Source organism: Odocoileus virginianus, chromosome 15 (genome assembly GCF_023699985.2).
Source record: "Odocoileus virginianus isolate 20LAN1187 ecotype Illinois chromosome 15, Ovbor_1.2, whole genome shotgun sequence".
Classification (NCBI taxonomy): domain Eukaryota; kingdom Metazoa; phylum Chordata; class Mammalia; order Artiodactyla; family Cervidae; genus Odocoileus; species Odocoileus virginianus.
The window spans coordinates 61604779-61620909 of NC_069688.1; the positions used below are offsets into that span (position 1 = coordinate 61604779).

A 16131-nucleotide genomic window follows, 5' to 3' on the forward strand; every position below is an offset into this window, starting at 1 on the left:
CTTATACACCAGACATTACCTCATATAATATGAATATCCTGGGTGTTATCCTCTTTTTACATCAGGATCATAGAGCTTGAGAAGAAGCTGGGATTCACAACAGACCACCAAACTCCAAAGTTTGGGATCTTTCTTTTACAGAAAACTCAGCTCATTTCTTTAGCAAAGCAGGTGAGAGTGAGTTAGTGACTTTTCTATCTCTGGTAACAAAGAGTTGTGGTTTTTTGTTTTGTTTTCCCTCAAAGAGTGGAGCCTGAGTCATGTGTTAAACTTGTCTTCCCAGAGTAACTCATAAGCCAAACATCCCAGGGTCTGGGCATGGAGCGAAATCCAAGACAGTCAGGGGAAGAGACAGGCGTTTCGTCTGCTCACCCTGCTTCCCACCTGGAACAGGTGTGATTCACCTTCCGAACACTCAGATGACTGTCACTTCTGGGACCACTGGGATTTCTCTTTTGAATAAGACAGATTTTTATTTTTATTTTCTGCATTTCTCAGGAGCATATGTTGATTTGGGAAGTCTCCCCTCCCCCCTTCCTGCTATTCTAGTAACCACTTCCTCTCCTTTTTCAGGATCTACCCTCATGGAGATCACATGAGCCAGTGCTCAGAAAGCTCACAAGAGTACATGGCAAATACAGATAACCTTCAGGGTGTTTCCTTCTGTGGAGACTCTTGGTTATGAGTAAGCCAATTATGATGGCTTATTATTTACAGTGAATTAATATGAATTTAAAAAGTGTACATTTGCTCCTTCACCATTACCCAACTGCTCAGCGTAAAATAAAATAATCCAAGACAGAATTCCAGATTAGAGAATGTATCTAAAATACAATATTTATTAAGTTATATTATTTGAATGGAAATATACTCTGTATCACAGCTATAACAATTTTTATAGATAATTCATTTATATCTCTATAGTTCAAAAGTCACTAAATCATAGTGTAATTAAGATACCATCGCTACAAATATATTTAAGAATTTAAAGTTTTTCTTTATTATACCATCTTGGAATCACAAACATTTATCTGATTCACATTACATAGGATCAAGACTACTTTACCTGATTTATATCACACAGTTCAATTTATCCCCATATGTAGACTTGCACTCAATCATCCTGCCTTCTTATATTTTCAAAATAGCACTTTAGTGAACCATTGTGAGTGCTCATTACCCCACATTCTGTGAGCAAAATTAAGGTTCTTATATTCTCTGTCACAGAAAGGCTACTATCATAAGCAAAGCACCAGTCACAGCAAATCTGTCAATCATGACAATTGGTCTGGGTTTTCACATTTTAATAGTAAGCACATCAGGTGAGAGATGAAGGGTCTAGAAAACCAGACGCAAAGAAGCGAGGGCCCAGTTCACCAAGGTGGACTTGTGCTAAGCTAAGGGGAGGCCCAAAGACTCTCCCCTGGACACTGCCCCGGGGCCGCCTTATCTGGGGAAACCTCTGACTTTTCTGTTTTTCAGGGGCTGAGCCGGACGCCAGTTGTCCACCATCGGGAGTTCAGGCTCACCCTCCGCGTTGAAGTTAAGGGCACGGAATTTCAACATCTAAAAGACAAAATTAAAGATGAAAAACATCAAAATTACAAGTTTCACTACAGCATTCAATTATCATGCTTGTGTTAAATCTTGAAATACATTTCCCAGTATTCACAGTCTCAGATGGCAATGTTCAAAATTTAATTTGATCCTCAACAGATATGTAATCACATATAGATTACATATATATACTTTCATACAACAAATTAATTTCTACAGAATAAATTAATCTTGCTGTTATCTGAAGGAAATTTTCAATGAGCTTGTTTTTTCCTCTTTTAATTACATAATCAAACATCAAAAACCTATAAAATATTTCGGCGAGGTAAAGTAATAATAACAATTCTAGATCCAAATTAAGGTTTTGTTTTCTGCCCCAGGGAAGACACACATCAGCATGGGTACAGATAGATAAAGTGAGCCCAGGTTTGCATGCTCCAGGGTGGAATGATGGCTGACATCTCTGCTTAAATTTACAGAAGCACAGGATTAAATCTGCCCAGGCTGGGATTTCCAACCCTCATCTCTGGGTAGTTCTGATTTCCTTTTAAGTTCGTGTGAGTTCCCAGCAGAGTGACGTGGCCCAGGCATCCCTACACCAGGTTCCTCCTTCTCTGAGGCTGTTTCTGATAGAGTCACTTCCCTTTCACTAAGCATGACTTGATCTAAACGAAGAATGGTGGTTTGGGAGGCAAGGCAGCTGCCCGTGAATCAACAGCCTCGACCCAGATCTCTCTGCCAAACAAAATTCCCTCGGTCAACTCCGAGGAAGTCAATTTCCGAGGAAGTCAATTTCCATGTAAGTCAGCGACTGTAACACACACAACCATTGTCACCGCAGCGTGTTGAACAGCACAAACTATGCTCTATAGGAAACGCGTGTCTGGTCTAAGCTGCTGAAGCAACTTGGAGTGGCTTTTAATAGATGCTTTTTATCCAACGGATGACTTTCAACTCTGTTAGAATCCAGAATGCATTCTGATATAAATAAACTACAGTCAGATCTTAGGTGAGTGAGCCGTCGGCTGGAAATGATGACCCATAGCTATGCAGCCTTGAATATAAAATCCCTTTGTTCCAGCCTTCAGATTCCTCCTAATGCACAAAAAAGCATGTACTGGGTGACAGACACTTTTCTTAGGTAATCTTCAGTGTTACCCAACTTCACAGTAAAAAGAAAAAATTACCCAAGCTTATCGTTAACAACAAGAAGTACTTGGTGAGTGCTAATTACATCTGCTACGCACTACTGCCGGCACCAGAAGTGGCAGGAGGGCTAAAGCCCACATCTGTCTGCTTCCAGAGGTCTAGTCCTTCCGCCTGGACTAAGTGCTCCCCCCAACCCGAGCGAACGGACCTGCTGACTGCTAACGGAGACGGGTTCTTTGAGCACGACCCAGGTCACGCTTTCGAGGAGAGGAGGGGTGGTCAGTGAGCCGGGGTAGGTCCAGTAGTCCAAGGCGCTAGGAAGGAGGCTGGAAGGATCGAAGTTGGGGAAGTCGGCACTCTTACCCTGGAACACAAGGCAAAGACCGGGTTAAAACACATCACGTGATCAGAGTGGGGGGGACGCAGGAGAAGGGGACACACAAAAATTCAACTTGGAGAGTCAAAAACCTTCCTTTTTTTTTTTTTTTTTTTAAAGAGAAGTTCCATATTCACCAGAAAACAGAATAAAAGAAGTTAACAGGAGATATTCGACATGGGAACTCAGATTAGCAGATGTGAGCAAGAGAACCTGACTAGCAATCTGACCTGTCCATTTGCTCACCTGTCCTCTCAAACAATCCCTTATCTTTTCATTAAGTCATTAATCTTAGCCGGTATCTAAAGTGAAATTGCTGCCACCAAAATGCTGCGATTTTAAGGCACAGGAACAGAATGTGTAGACAGCGTCCTCGATGAGGAGGTCACTGTCTTGCTGTGCTATTTGATGGTTCGACCAGAACTGAAGAACTGCACTGAGCTCTGGACACCACACTTTAGAGAAACAGAAGCGACAGGAAAGAGTTGTCCGAAGAGTGACAGGTTGCTGCAAGAGACAGCTGTCAGGTAAGATTAGTTAAAGGGGACAAAGATAATTAGCTTGGGCGTAGGTGAAAGGCTGAGAGAAAACAGGCTCAAGTGGAAGGAAGATTTGGGGTTTTTTTTTTATGTATAGTTGACATATATTAGTTTCAGGAATACAATGTAATGATTCAATATTTGAACATATTATCAAATGATCATAGGAAGTCTAGTGAACATCTCTCAACAGAAAGTTTCAGAATTTTCTTGTGATAAGAACTTTTAAATCTACTCTTAGCAACTGTCAAAGAGGCAATACAATGTTATTAACTATAGTCACTGTGATGCTGCTAAGTCACTTCAGTCGTGTCCGACTGTGTGTGACCCCATAGACGGCAGCCCACCAGGCTCCCCCGTCCCTGGGATTCTCCAGGCAAGAACACTGGAGTGGGTTGCCATTTCCTTCTCCAATGCATGAAAGTGAAAAGTGAAAGTGAAGCCGCTCAGTCGTGTCTGACTCTTCGTGACCCCATGGGCTGCAGCCTACCAGGCTCCTCCGTCCATGGGAATCTCCAGGCCAAGAGTACTGGAGTGGGTTGCCATTGCCTTCTCACTTATTTTGATTTATGTATAAGTCAATCCCAAAACGTCTTTATTTTATAACTGGAAATCTGTACCTTTTGACCCCTCTCACCCATTTTTGGCCCCCACTCCTGCTTCTGGCAACCACCATCGATCCCCTGTATTTGTGAGCTGGCTTTGTGTTTGTTTTGTTTGCTTATTTGTTTAGATTCCACTAGTTCATCTGGTATTTGTTTTTCTTTATCCAACTTATCTCACTTAGCCTAATGCTCTCAAGGTCCATCCATGTCATCACAAATGGCATGATTTCATTCTCCTGGACAGCTGAGTCCGTTTTATCTGTCTATCTATATCTTGAGCTTAGTCACTTCAGTCCTATCCGACTCTTTTGCAAGCCCATGAACTGTAGCCCACCAGGCTCCTCTGTCCACGGGATTGATTCTCCCAGCAAGAATACTGGAGTGGGTTGCCATGCCCTCCTCCATGGGATCATCCCAACTCAGGGATCAAACTCACGTCTCCTGCTTCGGCAGGTGGATTCTTTACCCACTGAGCCACCTGGGAAGCCCCATCTATATCTATCTACCCCCCATTTTCTTTACCCATCACTTGTTACTGGGTGCTTAGCCTCTTTCTGTCTTGGCTATTGTAAATAAAGCCGCAGTGAACAAGCTCAGGGTAACAGGTAAGCCTTTCAGAAGACTTGCTGCTTTAATTTGAGGATGAGTTTGATAAAGCCAGGTTACTGCTGCTAAAAGCAGTATTTATAAGCAGATGCTCCATGACCATAGCACATAGATTTAAACATGAATTTAAAGAGGTCACAAAACAGGACCTTATTCATCATGTTCTCCATTGCATTTCCTAGACTAACAAAGCGACCAGCGTATAGTAAGTACTCAACAAATATCTGCCTTATGAAGAGTAAATAATTGGATCAGGTGATCTTTCAGCCCCCTTGCAATCACAGTTTTCTCTGATTCTTGCATATGGGTGTTCAAATGAAGCAAGAGTAAATAAATACAAGTCTGAAAATTATACAAGCATTAGGATCAACTGTGGGATAAAGATAAGTTAAATAAACATATGAGCAACATTTTACCTTTATTAAGGGCTCATCTAACAACCACCTATCAACCCGAGACTACTCAGCTTGAGCAAAAGAATTTTAAAAAGTGAGTGGGGTATGGAAAATAGGTACCTTATGCAGGTGTCAAAAAATTCAACTGTACCTTTGTTTTAATAGAATCCAGCGCGTCAAGGACTTTCTGGAGAGCTGGGTTAGCATCACCAACCTATAGAAAGACACAAAGGACAAGACAGTATATACAGTTGGCACCACACCGTTTTTTGATTAGGGCATCTCTAAGGTATAATTTCTCCAAATGGTGAAGCAAAAACCACCACTAGCTACACGCCACCCGTCAGTCTTAGTCTGGTGGCCCTGTTTTCACTGACAATCTGCTTCCAGCTCCGCAGTTCACCTGAAATCGCCTGCTCAGATGGCACCAGTGACCTCCAAGTGCCAAGGTAACCAGAACTGTTCAAATGCTTGCTTTAAGCTTCACGCAGGATTTTGCACTACTGTCTTCCCTCCTTTGCAAAATGCCCCGTCTTTTGACTTTTCCCTCTGCCCCCCTGCCTCCCAAATCTGCCTTGACTCCTGTATCCCCTGTTGATCCTTTAATCAGGGTCTTTCTTCCCAGGCTGCAGCTTCTCAGGGCTGCTTGCTGAGCAGCGCTATCCCCCTCGTCAGATTTTCCTTGCATGATTTCCTAGACATTCGTGGAGGCTCAGATGGTAAAGAAACCGCCTGCAATGCAGGAGACCCGGTGCGATTCCTGGGTTGGGAAGATCCGCTGGAGAAGGGAAAGGCTGCCGACTCCAATATTCTTGGGCTTCCCTTGTAGCTCAGCTGGTAAAGAATCTGCCTGCAATGTGGGAGACCTGGGTTCGATCCCTGGGTTGGGAAGATCCCCTGGAGAATTCCGCGGACACGACTGAGCCACTTTCACTTCACTTGTCACTTGTGTGTGCAGCTGTCACCTTGACACAGGACTTCTAGAACCATGAGTCTGCAGCCCAGACCTTTCTCCACTGGGTCTGCGACTATCCAGGGGGCAGCTCAATCGGCATGTCCCACTCTCACTGCCTGGATTCTGCAACAGGGAGTCACCGTCCTTCACTCCTCCGAAACCTGCTCTTAATTTAGCATTCTCCATCATGGGATAGCACTACCTAGCTTAAGGCTGAAGGAAAACAAAAGTACTCGTGTTCATTCCAGGTATTGCTTTTTCTCATTTCACATTTCATGTGTAAACATCCTTCACATCTACATCCAAACAGTACCTAAGAAATACCTCTGGAATTGTCTTTTTGTCTGTATCTCCACTGCGATTAGCAGATATGCAGGAAAATAAGCCCCCAAATACTTCAGAGCTAAAGGCATTTCCTAGGCTTTCTGTAGAATGTCCTATTTGTTATGAATGTTCTGTCTAGTTCACCTTTTTTGGAAACGGGGAGGGGGGGAATTGGGCCATCAACTAACCTTCAAAAAAACACCTACAACAGCCAGTCCATCAGGCTGCTTCGCTGCTGTTCCAAAGTCGCCGTACTTGCTGTTCCAGTGAACCAAGTGTAGCTGAAGCAGGAGACACAACCACACACAGCAAGCGATTAAACGTGATAAAAGCCTGCAGTTACCTTCATAGCTAGAGCCCACGGAAGAAAGTGAAAATGTGGGTAACTGTAAATCTAAACTTGCATTTTAATTCTACTTGTCCACTACTTCACAAGTGATTCCTTCAACAACTCGAAGACAAAACCTTGCATACCTTTGAGGAATGTTTATTTCTAGATTTTACATTAAAACGAGATCCTCCCAGTTGGATTCATTTTTACGCAAATGGTGTTCTTAGGAGGTCTTAGAGAAAGCTTTGCGGCATTAATGTAACATCACAGATAAAGGTTATAAGAAGCAAATAGGAAGAGCCTTTGTGAAGAAAATGGTTTGAGCTGAATTTACAAATTAAGCTTTTGAAAGAAAAAAAGAGTGTATCTTACCTCTGCAGCATACTTCTTCTTATCCACAGTGTGCTCAGAACCTTGGTCATCAGATGAACCCCAGTGAAAGTGAAACTGAACTAATCTGTAAGTGCCAGTAAGAGGTCCGTCTTTCAGCACTAAAATTAAAAAATATATATATGATGTTTATGTGGGCTTGCCAGGTGGCGCTAGTGGTAAAGAACCCAACTGCCAATGCAGGAGACATAAAGAGACGGGGTAATTTTGCCTGGAGAATCCCACGGACAGAGGACCTGGTGGCGCACACTCACTGATACACACACAAATTCATCCATACGCATGTGGGACACACACTCCTGAACGTCACACTCTTCAATCTTCTTTTATAGTACTAACTGTAGGCCTGAAGCAACATCTTCACTCTGAAAATGAAATCTAGACCCGGGCTTGGTGTGCAGAGCTGAATGGAATCATTTCAACTCTTGTTGCTTTCTCCTTTACTTGTAATGACTGAAAGGGTGGATGCTTTCCTATCTGTTTTCTGAGCACAGGACACTTTCCTTCCAGGTTTGCTTTGGAGTCAGAGGTTCAGGTTTCAGAGAGAGGAGCTTTTCAGGGGACTGTGAGTTCCTCTGTGAATAAGGGAGGAGGCGTGGGCACCGGCCCGCCAGCACTGGGCTGTCTCACACCTGCGAACTCAGGAACCTCCGCCCTGCCTCGGCCAGGGAGTGGCCTTCAGCCCGCATCGCCGACCTCTGATGCCCGTCCTCAGTAGGATTTGTGAACCAACAAGCATGCCAACAAAGGTCTGTCTGGTCAAGGCTACGGCTTTTCCACTGGTCATGTATGGATGTGAGAGTTGGACTGTGAAGAAAGCTGAGCGCTGAAGAATTGATGCTTTTGAACTGTGGTGTTGGAGAAGACTCTTGAGAGTCCGTTGGACTGCAAGGAGATCCAACCAGTCCATCCTAAAGGAGATCAGTCCTGGGTGTTCACTGGAAGGACTGATGCTGAAGCTGAAACTCCAATCCTTTGGCCACCTCATGTGAAGAGCTGACTCATGGGAAAAGACTCTGATGCTGGGAAAGATGGAAGGCAGAAGCAGAGGGCAGCGGAGGATGCGATGGTTGGATCGCATCCCCGACTCGATGGGCATGAATTTGAGCAAACTCTGGGAGATGGTAAAGGACAGGGGAGCCTGGCGTGCTGCAGTCCACGGGCCAGAAACAGTCGGACACGGTTTAGCGACTGAACAACAACAAACTGACACATTTAAAAGCCTTTAAAAATAGGGCAGTTCCACTACTTCAGTTTTATTTCTCTAGAACTGGAAACAGAACCCCTTTTGCTCTAAGTGAATTTTATGTTTGGGCTTATAATTCTGCAGAGTAACGAGCCCAAGAGAACTTCAGCTTTGTAAAACCAAGGGACAAGGTCTTCATGATAAAGTTTGTTTGGACAACTTCACCTAAATATCCTTAATTGGTAGCAGCACATGTTCGTCTATTCAAAGAAAAGATAAAGCTGGCTGGAAGATATCCAGGCGGCTGGGCCCTTCTGTGGCTCCTGATGCAACCGCTGGCTGACAGCTCTGCCTTACAATAGGCCAGGAGAAGAAAAGAAGCTTTTTTTTTTTTTTAAAGAGAATAAATAATCAATGGTGTTATATTACTGATCTATTAAGAAACATGAATTTGGATGTATTCAAATAAAATAACATCTCTTAAAACTAAAAAACTTACTGTAAATGTGCTTTTCGTTAATCTGACAATAAGGAAAGAATTAAAGAATTATCCTTATACCCCCAAATAGACTTTTTCCAAGATAAAAATATAATTCATAACTATATATACTCTTAAAAGAAAATACATGTTTATAAAGTTTATAAAGATTTAGGATTAGGCAAGAGTAATAGAGCTTTCATTAAATAAGGATTTCTAATACTATTAAAAAAAAATGCCTCAGTGTTCAATGATTAAACACTTTCAGGACTAATATACTATTACCAGAAACCTGTTTGAGCTTTTGTTAAAGTAAAACCATGTTACTGTGTAGCTGAGAAGTCCACTGTAAATAGTGCATACTCAGTCGCTCAGTCATGTCCAACTCTTTGCCACCCCATGGACTGCAGTCCGCCAGGCTCCCCTGTCGATGGGATTCTCCAGGCAAGAATACTGGGACTTCTTTCACCAGGGGATCTTCCCCATCCAGGGATCAAACCAGTGTCTCTTGAGTCTCCTGCCTTGGCAGGTGGATTCTTTACCACTAGCACCACCTGGGAAGCCCCTACTGTAACCAGGAAAGGTGTTCGTGTGTTAGTCGCTCAGTCATGTCCGACTTTTTGTGACCCCGTGGACTGTAGCCTGCCAGGCTCCTCTGTCTGTGAGATTCTCCAGGCAAGAACGCTGGAGTGGGTTGTCATTTCCTTATCCGGGGGAAGGAATGTCATTTCCAACTCTATACAGTCTACGGGGTCGCAAAGAGTCAGACACGACTGAGCGACACGCACTCATAAAGGTAGTGTGCATCTTTTTACTTGAGAAATAGGAAAGATGAGATTCAAGACAGGGAACTCACGCCAACATTCTGGGTCTACTTACTCTTTTACTTAATTTGATTGCTCCATGCCATTTTCTAAACTACTCCACTTGAAAAACTCCTTTTTCTAATGAAAAAATAATTTTAAAGAACAGCAGAAATTGATGACTGCATTTTTTTCTCTGGAAAAATCCAGCCATTTCTGTGTGGAGTCCATCATCTGCTGTACCACAGAAATGTGCCTCACAAGCAGTGGAGATACACGAATGGGGTTTTCTCCTCCGAGACCCAATGTCCTGTTCAAGACTCCTGCAAACTTTATTTAAATCCAAACCTCAAAATCAAGAAAGATTTTAACTTTCACGATCTTCCATCAGTTATACATACTACATATAAAACACAACAGAAGCATTAAAGGTAATATTATCATCTGCCCTCTTATACATATTACTTAGGTAAATTATGTTCCTTGTGAAACATTCATGTTAGTAATATTGAAATAAATTAGCCACTAATGCAAATTAAAACCTATAAATGTAGCATTAACATTTTTTCCTTTCTTGATCACGTTAACATTACTTAATATAAGATGCGAGGGCTTCCCTGTGGCTCAGCTGGTAAAGAATCTGCCTGGAATGCGGGAGACGTGGGTTCAGTCCCTGGGTTGGGAAGATCCCCTGGAGAAGGAAATGGCAACCTGCCCCAGTGTTCTTCCCTGGAGAATCCCATGCACAGGGGAGCTGGAGGGCCACAGTCCACGGGGTCACAAAGAGTCAGGCAGGACTGAGCTACTAACACGCATACACATGATATAAGATGCATCCAAATGAACTACAGACCTTAGTGAATGTCAATAATCTCTCTTAAATTCAAAACATAAACTGTTCCCAATAATCCTTAGTTTAAAATTTAATGGATTCTTATTAATGAAGTAAATAGTCTACTAAAAAACACATTTCTAGTCGTGAACAATCACTTCTATCAAGAACCTGAAACTTAATCTGTTTTGGGTTTTTGGCAGTGGTCAGCAATTCTAGGGCTACCTCCTAAGGTTAAAAAAGCAAGTGTCAGTATAGACAGATCTGAGGGAAAGATGCCCATACTCTCAGTAGTGAGATGCTTAGCTGTCACCTTCACTAACATACCCACAATGAAGACTGAGGAGGCAGCAGGTCTTAGTTTCAGGTCTATGGCAATTATTTGACAGCTTCTGGTTTAAAAAAAAAAAAAAAGTAACCCTTTGACATGAACACAATTAAATACGGGGTCTAGAATGCTTTAGTCTATCTTACAGAAGCTTAGGGTTCTGCTCATAACAACTGTCCATGGGTTGGCCCAATAATTCGAGCACTGGTTTTCAATATTTGCCTCTAACTTTGCAATAAAGCAAGAGCATTTTAAACTCATTAGTAAAAGTTAATAAGTTAGCAGGAGTTAATAATTTGACTACTATTCTTTTCTTCCCAGATAAAGAATGTAATAAAAGATCTCAAACAGGGAGTTATTTTTTAATAATTTAAAACACCTAGCAGGATTAACATTTTTCCATTAATTTCAGGTGGTTTCTTTTTAAAGGCACTTAGAAGATTGATGAGAGTTTTAACCCTAGTTCCCAGTTAAAGCCTATTAACTCCATATTTAAAAAGAATTCTCACAAGTTTAAACATAACAATAAATTCTACCAGTTCAGTTCCTTATACCCAAGTATTTAATTTTGGGTGTAAGAACATTTAGGATATATCCGAAAATCTGAGCCTATGAAAAGTACTTGAAGGCTGACATCTCCCTGGGTTGAGGGGCAGGGGAGTAAGTGAACTGAAGTATTTAAATACAGAAAATAAAGGATATCTTAAAATATTAACTCAGTGAAAATAATTCCTAATAAAAAGAGATGACAGACTACAGATTTTAAAAAACTGAATGACCAAAATGAAAAGTTATTTTTAGACTTGGAACAGAAAAGTATATCAGTTTTTAAAAGTATGGCATGGATACGAACACACTAAACATTAACTATAGCCGTCATTTAAAGATTCTTATTCAATTTCCATTTTTAAGTGGTTGCCATTTAGCCTCATTCCAACAAACTAGGAAGGAGACGACTAGCAAGTAACCTAAACTCTTGAGCATTCCGTTTCTTCATGTTTATTTTAAGTGGGTTTGACTAGAGTACCTCCACTGTGTGTTCTAACTTGAGAGTCTAGGATCTTTAAAAAAAAAAAAAGTCCAAAGGGTATTTCTCTGCATGCTATGTTTGGTTTTGTATTTTTTCTATCTTGTAGATGTGTTTCCCCCTAATATCAACATTTAATATATTCATACTCTAGAAAAAAATGCTTCCTTGTTTAATCAAAACACCTGCAAATGCTGCGGAGGTAGCAGGCAAAATTACAAAGGATTCTTTCACCTTCGAAGGAGGACAAGCCTCTCAAGCATTCATTCCTCTTGTTTTTACTGTGCCTCCTGCCTGGTTCTCTCAAGTCCTCCTTGTTTCCTGCTTCCTTTTGCCAGGAGTCTCCTCCAAGACACTGAAATCCTTCAAGCCTCATCCTTTAAGCACAAACCTTATTCACCCTTAAAAGTCTTTTCTGACTTGCTCAGGCCAACTCCAAACCTGCCTTCCATGTTTCCTTGGAACACCTCTGTGTTGCACCCACCAAAGTGACTGTCAGCATCTATTGCTCTCGTCTTCCTGCGTGAGGCATCCTCAGCATGGGCTCAGGGGAGGCGAGTGAGGGACCAGGCTCCATCCTGACCTCCAGGTGCCTGGCTTGTCTTACATAAAGGTGGTGTTAGTGAGATTTTTCTTTTCTTTTATAAAAACTAAGTGAACAATACATCTGTCTCTAAAGACATGGACTTGAGCCTCTATCTGATGTTTCACAATCAAACACAGCCAGTTGCTTCAGTAATGTGTGTGTTATTCACCAGGAGGAGGAGTTAGAAAAAGGTGGGTAGCTCTCATCAGTTACTGCTCACGAAGAAATCCATCAGAACTTGACATATTTATGGTAAAACGTATTACTATATGTGATAATGTCATATGTAAAATCAGTCCATAGCTTAATAACTGGCATGTTTGGAAAAATAGAGAAGTGTTATAAGATTTTAAAATATCATTAAGTGATAAGAAGTAATTTTAAAGCAATTTTAAAATGTTACTTTTTTTCTCTTTAATAAATCCTATTCACTTGCTACCATGTTAAAAAAAAAAAAAACCCAGAAGTTTTCATCAGAGATGCAATAGCGACAGTGCTTGCCTAACAAAGGCAGCCAAGTGGCGTGAAGAGCCAAGAGCAATGGCCATTTACAGAGGAATCTCAGGTGCCAGGCACTGGGCTTTATACATCTGTCCCATTTAATCCTTCCGCTGTAACAGATACTCCAATTTTACAGTTAAGAAAACAAACACTTAGAGAGGCTAGTTACTATCATTCCCAGGAGAGGAGGAAGGAAGAAGAATTTTTCAAAACTTACTGAATACATTGGATAGCTCCCGAAAACGGCAAGGCAACTCGAATAATGCTTATAATTACATTCATATATTAGCACTGCAGGTCGTTACACGAACATTTTGAGTGTTACTGAATGTTGGATCTGTCTTTTCTCCTTTTGCGCAATGCTCCGCACGCCCCCAGGCCCACACCCCCACCACACATAACGTGTTTGTAGCACCATTTGGTCAGTGCCCTTCAAAGGAAAGCACCCGGGAAAATAGGACACTGGCCTGGAAATCAACCAGTGAGCAAAGAAGGCTGCTCCTGTGTCTGAAGGGGATTGTTCTCCTACTTCTGAGCAAGAAAAGAATAAAAAGCAGCAGCAAAGAGTGTTCTGTAAAGAGCACTACTACAAATAAATTACGGTAATTGGTTTTGTCAGCAAGGGACCAGGTATGTCCACCAACTCTAAAACATCTTCATTTATCGAATGAACTTCTGGGTGGATACCGAGATACACAGCCACCTTTACCACACTGGCCCAAGGCTGAGAAAATATTCACAAACACAGAGCTTCTGAGAATTTCAGGATTTTAAAGTAGCAGGTTTTCAACACTCTTCTGCGTGCTACCTTGAAGACCAACTCTAAAAAGTCCAGTTTCTGCAAGTCTCCTCATTGCTGACCTCTACGCAAGGGGCCCTGCCTTTTTGTGACTTTTCTCAGGCATAGCACAGTTATTCAGTGCCCTACATAGAAACCGGGAATCCGACAGGGAGAAACAGCCCCTGTCACTTCAAAGAAATTAGCCTGCTTCTCAGAGGCTGAAATAGAACGAAGATGATCAGAGTGTAGTATTAAGGGGATCCTGCGCCTGTTAAGCTGGGACAAGAGCTGCTACGGACACATGTTATTTTGTAAACACTGACCTGCTTTGTCCTGGGAGTCATCAAACTCCACGTTGAAAGAGTGACCGTTGTTGAGCATTCTCCGAGAAGCTGCTTGCCCATAGAGAAGGGACAGAGGCTTCAGAGCAGCATCAGGGACGACGGCCTTGGTGTCCACGTCAACCGGTGACTGGCGCTCGCCGTTGGCGACGGGGAAGTCCTTATGCCAGTGTTCGGGGCCTGGGGTTGAGCAGAGACGTGTGAACCCCACAATGTGGGGAAGGGCACACCCCAACTCCGGGGAAAGGGCAACGATTCTTGGACCTGCTTGGCTCCAATTCTGGCACTGCCACTTCCCAGCTGGATACAAGGCTGCACTAGTGGTAAAGAACCCGCCTGCCAATGCAGGCAGATGCAAGGGACACCAGTTCAATCCCTGAGTCAGGAAGATCCTCTGAAAAAGGGCTTGGCAACCCACTCCAGTATTCTTGCCTGGAGAATCCCATGGACAGAGGAGCCTGGTGGGCTACAGTCCATGGGGTTGCAAAGAGTCGGACACCACTGAAGCGATTTAGCAAGCAACCTTGGGAAAACATTTGATCTGTGCCTTAGTTTTTCCCTCTGTATTAAGGGGAACCAATAGCATCTGGCTTATAGAGGTTGGTGTGAGAACTAACATCAATCCATGTAACGCTTTTAGAACAAGCAGGGAGCGTCATATACATATTAGCTATTTTTATGTTTCTTTTACTGAAACTGAGCCGCTGACCCTGGGTTTGTGATTAGGATTTGAATGAGCAAGCTTCCTAAAGACGCTCCCGCAGAGGGAGATTCCTTCCTCAGTCCTCCTGCCAGAGGCAAGGACTGAATCACCTCCCCGCCAGCCCCCTCGCCTTGAAGGGTCTGGATCTCCATCACCTGAGAAGCCCCAGACCCCGCAAGACAGAGATGCGCCAGACACATCTTGCTCGGACGTCCGCTGGCCTGGGGGAACCCAGACCTGTGGCCCCGAAAATGCCGGTTTCCTGGGGACCTCCTGACCTCAGAAGTCAAGAAATCAGGAAAACTCAGAGGTCAGCGCAAAGGACTCAAACCACCAACCCAAGAAAACGCCCGGGAACAGTTCGTGCTGAGAATCTTAGCCACAGGTGGTGCTAAAGATGAAGTGCGGGGCGGGGGGGGAGGTGAAGGGGGGCGGGGAGGGGGGTCTCCTAATTTCTCTGCGGTCAACGACCAAAGTGTTTCGCTGCAGCCCTTCCTAGCGTCCTCTTGGGTCGGGACAGGGTGGTGATCGACCCGAGCGGGGCTGCGCGCGGGTCCCATGGCGATGCGCGCCCCCCTCCCCGGCCCGGCGCGGGCGCAGGGCTTCCTCGACAGCGGCCTGGGGCCCGGCGCCAGGGACGCGCCCGGGGGGCCCCAAGCCGGGGGACGCGCCCGGGGGCCCCGCACTCACCGTTGTGCGGGCCGTATCCCCAGTGATGGGACATGGTCGCGCCGGGGTCCGGGGACTGCTGCTCGGGTGTCCGCGCCGTGTGTCCGCGGGCCGCGCCGTCGCCGGCTCTTATAGGCGCCCGCCACCTTCGCGCGTGGGGGCGGCCCCGGGCTGGGGGCCCCGGGCGGCCCCAGGCGGAGCGGGGAGGAGGGCGCGGGCGGAGGTGCGCTCCGCGAGCTCGGGGCGGGCCGGGCGGGCGAGGCTCCGGGGGCGGGGAGAGCGCCCTGCCGGCCGGGCGCTGCGCCAGGCTCCGGGGCTCCACTCAGGCCGCCCGGCTGCCCTCGGCGCGGGCCCGGGGCGCCCGGGAGGTTCCGCGCTCCCCGCGCGGACTGGGCTGCGGAGCGTCTGCGCGCGCCCCGTCCCCACGCGGGGCGCGGACCGCTCGGGCCCCGGCGCCTCTCCGCCCGCGCCCCCCTTTGTGAGCGAACCCCCGGCCCCCGCGCCCTGCCGCCCCGCCCCATAGGCCCTGCCCGCGCCGCGGCCCCCAGCCCCGGGGGGCTCGCCGCGCGGGGTCCCGGCCCTGCGCCCGCAAGCGGGGCGGGGAGCGTGACCTTGGGGCGGACGGGGCTGCGGTCCTGGAGGGGCGCGGAGGGCCGGGCGCCGCGCGCC

The 16131-nt window shown here is 45.0% G+C and overlaps 1 protein-coding gene across 1 annotated transcript; it reads right to left on the reverse strand.

Moving 5' to 3' along the window:
• Positions 1–976: 976 nt before the first annotated feature.
• On the reverse strand, positions 977–15613 carry CA2 (carbonic anhydrase 2). Its single transcript, XM_070477438.1, has 7 exons — positions 15484–15613; positions 14073–14270; positions 7210–7328; positions 6695–6787; positions 5379–5441; positions 2915–3070; positions 977–1566 (listed from the first exon to the last, which is right to left on the reverse strand). The coding sequence occupies exons 1-7, from the start codon at positions 15515–15517 to the stop codon at positions 1447–1449; spliced, it is 783 nt and encodes a 260-aa protein (XP_070333539.1). The 5' UTR covers positions 15518–15613; the 3' UTR covers positions 977–1446.
• Positions 15614–16131: the final 518 nt, after the last annotated feature.

Bases quoted from the DNA above. Each gene is read 5' to 3' on its own strand.
- CA2 (XM_070477438.1), bottom strand. From the start codon at position 15,517: ATGTCCCATCACTGGGGATACGGCCCGCACAACG. The intron at 7,329-14,072 runs GTCAGTGTTTAC...TTTTAATTTTAG, and splicing joins TGACTCCCAGGACAAAGCAG to TGCTGAAAGACGGACCTCTT. The intron at 3,071-5,378 runs GTACAGTTGAAT...CTTGTGTTCCAG, and splicing joins TGGATTCTATTAAAACAAAG to GGTAAGAGTGCCGACTTCCC.